The sequence below is a fragment of the Centruroides sculpturatus genome, unplaced genomic scaffold (assembly GCF_000671375.1).
Source record: "Centruroides sculpturatus isolate CEXI.00-Female unplaced genomic scaffold, Cexi_2.0 scaffold65, whole genome shotgun sequence".
Lineage (NCBI taxonomy): Eukaryota > Metazoa > Arthropoda > Arachnida > Scorpiones > Buthidae > Centruroides > Centruroides sculpturatus.
The window spans coordinates 709,273-718,269 of record NW_019384327.1 but is presented as its reverse complement, the minus strand read 5'-3'; the positions used below and the strand labels follow the sequence as shown (position 1 = coordinate 718,269).

General features: G+C 29.1%; 1 protein-coding gene across 1 annotated transcript in view; it reads right to left on the bottom strand.

Annotated features, from left to right (window-relative positions):
- Positions 1-475: 475 nt before the first annotated feature.
- Positions 476-8,997, bottom strand: part of LOC111628365 (citrate lyase subunit beta-like protein, mitochondrial) — a 32,306-nt gene continuing 23,784 nt past the window's right edge. The window contains exon 7 of the mRNA XM_023372138.1: positions 476-1,188. Within this exon, the coding sequence (XP_023227906.1) occupies positions 1,078-1,188 (111 nt within the window). The 3' untranslated portion in view covers positions 476-1,077. The remainder of the gene's footprint in view (positions 1,189-8,997) is intronic.

The window sequence follows — 8,997 nt, the reverse complement described above, 5'->3', positions numbered from 1 at the left end:
TTATTTAAATATCTGTTTATATTCTACCGCGCATATTTTTATTTAAATATCTGTTTATATTCTACCGCGCATATTTTTATTTAAATATCTGTTTATATTCTACCGCGCATATTTTTATTTAAATATCTGTTTATATTCTACCGCGCATATTTTTATTTAAATATCTGTTTATATTCTACCGCGCATATTTTTATTTAAATATCTGTTTATATTCTACCGCGCATATTTTTATTTAAATATCTGTTTATATTCTACCGCGCATATTTTTATTTAAATATCTGTTTATATTCTACCGCGCATATTTTTATTTAAATATCTGTTTATATTCTACCGCGCATATTTTTATTTAAATATCTGTTTATATTCTACCGCGCATATTTTTATTTAAATATCTGTTTATATTCTACCGCGCATATTTTTATTTAAATATCTGTTTATATTCTACCGCGCATATTTTTATTTAAATATCTGTTTATATTCTACCGCGCATATTTTTATTTAAATATCTGTTTATATTCTACCGCGCATATTTTTATTTAAATATCTGTTTATATTCTACCGCGCATATTTTTATTTAAATATCTGTTTATATTCTACCGTTGCTATCATTCCAAATTTGCTATTTAAGATTGGAATGTTTTTAAAAATTTTGTATTCAAAAAAGGTTCTAATGACCTGAAGAAGACGAAAGTGTATATCGTCGAAAGCGCTCGTCAATTTAGTGACATAGGTGTCTAATTTAACGCTTATATGTTAAAAGTTTTTGTAATAAACGATTAGCGTGCTGTCCATTATCAAATTATAAAATATACATATATTTTATATACAAATCCTTAGAATACAGAAAAACTTTCACAGCAGTATTCATTAAAAAGTATTTTTAAAAAAATCCATGATTAAGATGCAATGCAATAAAAAATTTTAATCAAAATTTTACTGCATGAAAAAACTCTCAATTCTTATTTAAAATTTAAGTAATGATATCAAAAAAGAAAATAATTGTTGATAAAAAATACAGTACAAACACATTCAATTTCAAGATTTGCAGAAATTATTAGTTAGATTCATCTTACTAAACTAGAGGAACGGCTTATTCTTTCCTTCTACTAATTTGGCCATTTGTAAGACATTTTGTGCTTGGAGGAGAAGAGGTTTATCGATCATTGTTCCTTTATATGTAAACGCTCCCTGAAATTTCAACGAGAGAAAAATTAAACAATTGTTAAAAAAAAAATGTTTTGAAATTATTACATATTAAAATTATACTATGTCTTAATATTAAAACTATCATAACAGTTTTATTAAAGTAACTAAATTTGATATTTTGAATTTACTTTTTTTAATGCCATTAATATCATGGTTTCAAAAACTTCTTGGAATTATCAATCAATCAAATATTTTTATTTGTATTAAGGCTAAGCCTTGTTACAGGGGGTATTTTTCCAATGATATATTAATATACATTTGTTATCTATCAATCATTTAATATACATCTTCAAAATCATCAATAATATTACAATAACCATTTAATAGTAAATTCTGTCATTGTTTATCTTTTAAATATTTTACTTTAAGTAACATGGCCAGTAAAAAAACAATTTTTAGTTTTATTAATTTATTACATATTTTTTAGTTCTTTGGCGATTTAATTAAAAAACCATTAATACACTTGATTTAACGTAAGATTGTTTAATTTAGTTCTAAAGTCTTGATTTTGCTTTGTACATATTAGTTCTTTAATTTCATATTTTTGATGATATTTTCTTTAGTCCTTCACAATCTCTTCGTAAATGGTTCAAAGAATAGTCTCTGGAGTTAAAATCACCAAATAATAATACACGTGGAGAGATATTTTTCCATTTTTCAAGATTTTTGAATATTTCATTTAGTAAGTCTATCTGGTCAGGCTGAATGTAAACTAACACCATAATAATTAACTTTTTGTATAAATGTTTCATTACAGTATTATCAATTTGTAATAAGATTAGAATATAATTAGTTGCTTTTTGTATAAATTTTATGGAACCAATGTTTTTTCTTACTATTAGACAAAGTCCTCCATGCGGTCTCCCAGGTCCTATTGGTTTCTGTGCGTTGGAAGATATAATTGTAAATTCCATTCTATTTTTTATAATTTCATTAACTGGTGTGACTAGCCAGGTTTCAGTTATACCCAAGATATCAGTATTATATAGTAGTTGAAAGAAATCTTCAGTTTTTATTTTGTGGATTAAGCCTTGGCAGTTCCAGTTTGTGATATATAAGTTAAGAATATTTGAAATTTTAATATGTTGATCCTGTTCATTCTAACTCTGAATTAATTATGTTATTGGGTTTTTCTGTAGAGAATACTTCAAAAAATCATCAGCGTATACTAATTGATCTTGAATATAACTATACGTAATTTTTTGACGATTAATTATCGGATAGTCATCACGCAGTTTTAGTTGTAATCCTTGTTTCTTAAAATCTATAAATATTGTAAAAGTTTTTTTCTTCTTTTGCGAGAATCTTTATTTAAATCAGTTGACATATTAATTTCTTGCCAATTTCCCAGTGTCTTATTATATTTCGATTTATTAAAGGTTGCAAGGATTCTATTTCTTAGTTGATTTGATTTTAATACTATGCACTTAATTTGAATATTTGAATTAGGTATTGAATATATATTTACTATATCTTCTGATTCGCTGCAAATTATTTTTAACGTATTAGAAAAAAAAATGTTGCTAATTCATTTTTAGTAATATTTTTAAGTTGATTTATATAATCATAAATTATAATTTTATTATTTTGTAGTGTTTGTCATAGTATCCAGTTTATATTGAGTTAATTCATTTTCTAGTCTTACTTTGGTAAATTCATTTTCTATTTTATCATTTCTTATCCTTATTTGTCGAATTTGATCTTTAAATTCTTTAATTTCATTTTGAATTATATTAATTTCTTGTCTTATAAGTGAAAATTGACTCACCAGCTTATCATTACTATTAGTTATCAGTTCGACTATCTTCTTCCATAATTCTGCTGTTGAAATGTCTATTTGTTCCGCAGGTAATTGTTCTTGTGAGGAAGTTAAATTAATTAGCTCACCTGTTTGAAATGATGATTCGGCTCTTCTAGGTTCAGTATAATCAGTGATAAGATTTGAATCTGGTTCCAATGGTTTGATACTATCAGTCAGCAAGTTTTGACGAGTAAGTGGTGGTCTTCCTCTCTTTGTTGGAGTTTTCTGTAAGGGACCGGGATTTGGTTCTATTCCAGCAATCAATAACAATAAAATAAGAAGCTTAATATTATTCCTTTTAGTCGAAAATAATTCAAAATTCTTCATTACTTGAAAAATTAGACTAAGTATGGAAGTGGGAAAAAATTCACGCCAACAGCTTTGACAATCGGAGTGCCCCAACTTCTTGGAATTATCCACAACTGTGGAAATGAAAATTTATCTGGGAGATATTTCAGTTTCAAGGGTTTTCAATACATTATCATCTCATGTTGAGATATTGATATCAGTTCATGTGGAATACTAACAATTTGTTTATGATATATTTAGTAATGCTGCAGTTGAAAATGTCAATAACTGAGCAACATACCAATATCAAATTCTGTGTTTTGCTTCAAAAATCATCATTGCAAGTAATATCCATATTTCTTTAAGCATACAGTAACACAGTAATTACAGAATTGCAAGTTTATGAATGGCATAAGTGTTTTCATAATGATCATGTGAGTATTGATAATGAACCTTTTAGTACCCACCTGTCTACATAAATAACATTGTGTGAAATGACTGAAGAAAAACTACAAAAGAAACATCATTGGAAATGCTTATAATATTCTCCAAAATGAATGGACATGATAAAATATTAATTTTTGTTTGTACCTCTTTTTAAAACAAAAGTTACCTTACATTAAATGAACAATTCTAATTTTATTTGGATAATTAAAACTTTCATTGGGAATCATATCCAGATGAAAGTTTTGCTTGTGCAGGATTTTTTAAAAGGATGGGTTTAAGAAAATTATTTCCTCATATCAGTTTATTAATTTTTACAATACAGGTATATAGAGTAACATATGAGCTGTTGTAAATGAAAGTGGTATAATTCCATTTATTCATACATTGATATTTAATGGTTTGTGTTTGAATAAACTGAAAAATATTGACAAACATTAATAAATTCAGGTAATGTTTTTAAAACTATAAACTTTNAATAAAAAATTATACTTCAGAAGTTAATTTAGTATCAAAAACGTAAAATATTTGAGTAGCCCAAGACATAGCCAAAGATTGAAGCGCCACAGCACTGACGAAAATTTAAATTTGCTGACTGGAATTTTTTCGGATGATTGACTTTCGGAAAATTGACGCTCTACTGTATTAAATATTTCTAAGCTTTGGATCAATTCTAAAATCCATTGTCTGCTCATATTCAGGATTGGTTTATGTCCAATTTTATAAAATCAGATAAACAAACATGGAACATCTTAAATTTTTGTTCACAAGAGAGGCTTTTTTATATACAATTTCAAGAAAAAAGTGTCTTGTTTCTGCAGGCTGGCTTTATAAGGCTCTTAATTTCTGTATGGGTGATTTGGAAATTAAATTGCACAAATGATTGATTGTGTTAATTTTAACATAGAATAAATATCCTAAAATTATGTTTTTGAAGTTAGAATGACTTGAAGACTTAATTTTTGTCACTGGAACTTAATTAAATTCAACAGTAAAATAATTTAATTCAAATAACATACTACAGTTCTTAATGAAAATATAGATCAATGAAATCTTATTTAATTTTTTAATTAAAATAAAAAATTAAATCTGAAATTATATTTTTAAGGATACAAGCAATGGTATAGGAATGGGGATGGCTCACTGGGCTTGAATAGAGCCCCCTTGAATAAAATTTTATATTCTAAACATAGCTTAGATTTTCTTAAATTGTTTTATATAAAGTTGGTACTAAATAGACTTTTAACAAAAGAAAAACAACAGTTTATATAACAGAAAATTTTATTCATTTGTATAAATGCTTGTCTTCTGGGAATATAAAACATTTTTAGATTATGTTCAATGTTATGCAGTTTACATATAAAAGTTTATACAGTAATAACATGATCATCTTAATTAGATTTCAATGCATATAATTTTATTACCATACTTTGTATGCTCTATACATTTAATATTGTCATTTTTTCTGAAAAAACTGCCTATAAATAATTTAAAATGTAATTACAGAAAATCTCATTAGTTCAAAATTCAAGGGACAAAATAATCGCAACTTCAAATTATCTAACGTTTACATATTTTTGTACAATATGCCAGATGTTATATAACCGAGTATGGCTACAAATACAGAATTCTATTTTCATTATTTATAGTATTGTTGTTAATTAAACTGCAGGTAAACAGCACGTGTCTGGTGAGAACCTTGGTTTGCCAGATAGGTTTTATAAAATCTAAAGCAGAATTCTTCAAAATGTAGCACAATTTATTTTTAAAGTGGCCCGAAAAGTAGTAAGTTGCCCAAATGTAAGCACCACAAATATCTGTCTGCTACTTGTAGCCCAAAACCAGCCATATTTTATGAGGAGAAAAAAGGATAGTCCATGGTTAAGGTGACATCCAAAAAATGTGTTACTGTAAAAGGAAAGCAATATTGACCAGATTAGAGTTGTTGGCCTATTGTTCTCTTACAGTATGGGGGCACTTTGATCTAAGTGAATGAGTTAACACACGCATATCACAGTTCAGACAGAATTTTTACTTAGAATTTCAAAGTAGCTGTATTTCAAACTAATCCAATTCCTTACAAAATAGCAAAGAATTGAACCTTATAAGAAATTCCAGGATAATCTATTGCAATTCGTTGCTATTTTGTAAGATATTCCAGGCTTGCAGAGTCTGAGCTATAACCAAATTCGTTAACATGTAAATCTCTATATCCATGGCTGAAACAAATAGTTCAAAATTCCATTAGTTAATAACCATACTATCTGAGTTTGAATTAACAAGGATTTGGAACATGAAGAAGTCTGAATGATATAACTGTTTTTTATGTATTCATTTCTAATGAGGGTCTCTAGATGATGGCCAAAAACATTTGAGCAGTAAATTTGTTGTTTATTATTTGCTGAAAATTGCATTTAGGTGTTGGTTATTTGACCATACAGTTTCAGTTTATAAGTGTGCCATTTTTTGATTTAACGAAGATTTATTTTCAGTACAGAAGAAGGAAGTCTGTTGTTAATCAACTGAATAAGAAAATGTCAAAAATATTACATTGTTAGCTTACTTACATATATATATACATAGATGATAGCAAAAACAACTTTCATCTCTACATGATGTAAATGTGTAGAAAAAAATTATTTCCCAACATTTTTCAGCTAAGGATCCATTTTTGCATTGCAGTCTCTCACAAACCACATACACATATACGTTGACTTACGTCATTCCCGATTATACGTCGTTTGTCAAAAAAGTATATGAAAAAATAAAAATCAAGTTTAAGTCGTTTTATTCAACTTTACGTCTGTCCGCCACAAATACTGAAGTCATAATATCACTAGAAAAGCATTTAAAGCACATAAAATCATATTAAAATATATACATTTACAAGTATGTACTGTATTTACAGATTACTTTTTTCTGTACTATATTAAAAACTAAAATTTATTTGTATGCTTAAAATAGATCCTTATTAACTATATATTATTAAAGATGCATTAATAAATAAAATACAGAACCGGGAATAATAATTTATGGTTTAGTCTAGTAGATTCAACATACATCATTTTTCAACTTACGTCGCCTCTCCTGGAACCAATTACCGACGTAAGGCAAGGTATACCTATACCTGCAAAATATACACATGCATTTTTGCATTTTTAATTTACAATTCCATCTTTCAATGTATATTGTAACTTTGTTAATATATTACACAGTTTTAGAATACATTATACCATTCTTATTATACTGGATTGCTAGGTATGTTTGTCATTTTTTAATGCTTCGGTAATATGCAATCGTCTAAAATATTCTTATTAGTTTCCCAATTGTCGCCAGTAATTTGTCTTGTAAGGATCATGATCTTCAGGTTGGGAATTACCAACTTAGCAAATGGAACATTTGATCCCCTAAAAATGTGAATTGCTATTCAGCTGAATATAAGCAATTCAATTAGTGTATTAAAGATAACTTATTGTAATTACTGCTGAAAATATTAAATGCTTCCTCTTCTGAAGATCAAATGTTGACTTCTCACTTACAATTTATCCAAAGAGAATATGACTATTCATTGAGATTAGCAGCTTTGTTATTTATTGAAGTAACATTAATTACAACTTAGTCAAGAAATGCAGCATACTTCTCCAAAGTAATGTTATTAAAATTTTAAGAAAAGCATTAATTTTATTTTTGAAATATTACAAAATTAGCTAGAAGCACATTTTATAAGAGTGCATTGCTATCAAATATTGATGTAGTGAATAACAAAAATTCTGTTTCCAAGTATTTTCCAAGAATCTGAAAGTACAGACTTATCAATTAAAGTATTGTACATTTGAACCCCAAAAGAAAAATGCTTACATCTAACAAGCTTTAATTCTTGTTTATCAGTTTTCTTAAGAATAAATCTTAATAATTGATATCCTTCGTGGAACCATCCTTGGATTGTGGAAATATCTACCAACTTAAATATATAAACAAACATGTTAATGATTAAAATACAAAATGAAAACTAACATTCAAATATTAAAATATACATTACAAAAACTTTTAACATATAAGCGTTAAATTAGACACCTATGTCACTAAATTGACGAGCGCTTTCGACGATATAACTTGCTTGTCCCAGACTCTTTTTTGAGGTTAAAACACATAAGGAGGGCTGGCCACTAAGACCATTAGTTAATAAAAGGAAAACACCCTGCCTTCCATCTTGAAAAAGCCCTAGCCAAGTTATTAAGTGGGCTCCTGCCTCCCTCCCACTTAGTTACATCATCCTCGATTGCAGCGAAGACCCACATATCCTCTGTACTAGACCACATTCCGCAAAGCGAATATATATACTACAAATTGGACGTAGTTGCCCTTTATCCCTCAGTGCCGCAATTCGAGGCGGTTATGCTGGCTAACGCGATGCTAATCAAGAACGGTTTTACAGCACAAGAAGTATTAGAATTACGTGAGGCCCTACTTTTCATTTCCGAAAATAATTATTTTCAATTCAAGGGCCAAATATATCTACAACAACAGGGAGTCCCGATGGGTTCACCACTTTCAGCGGTTTTGGCGGAGTTGATCATGAGAAACATAGAGTTCAAAATGTTTAAATTTCCCATTACGTTAAAATATCCGCTTTTATATCTTAGATATGTTGACGACATTCTTGTGGCTTGGCAGGACACCCATGAAAATTTCCTTGCCTTCAAAGACCGTCTAGCGACCACTTATCCCACTATTACTTTCACCTGGGAAAAGGAAAAGGAAAATGAAATTGCCTTCTTGGATCTAAAAATCAATAAATCCCGAAATAGCACCACATACTCCGTATTCCACAAATTCAGTGGTGTACCTCCTCTAATCCCGGCCACGGCATACCAGCCGCAACATTACGTCAATGCGGCAATTTCACCTTTGATAAGAAGGGCCTTCCTCCTATCGTCCAGCCAGGCGGCTATTGACACCGAACTTAATATTATCTGCCAAGCGATAAATGAGGCGGGCTACAGCAAAGCCAAATTTAATTACATTTTAAATAAGGTAAAAACATCACTCTTTCCCGCCACCACACTACACCGTCCGAGGGAGTCCACAATAGTCCTGCCAGCGATACCATTTTCTGGCCGTGTCACCCTCCGTATCTGTCGTATTTTTAGGCGACATGATTTGTTTCTGCCGATCTCTCCGCGGCCGAATCTTAGGAGGTTGCTGTCCAACGACAGAGATCCTTTATCCACCAATGAAAAATCGGGGGTGTATTCAGT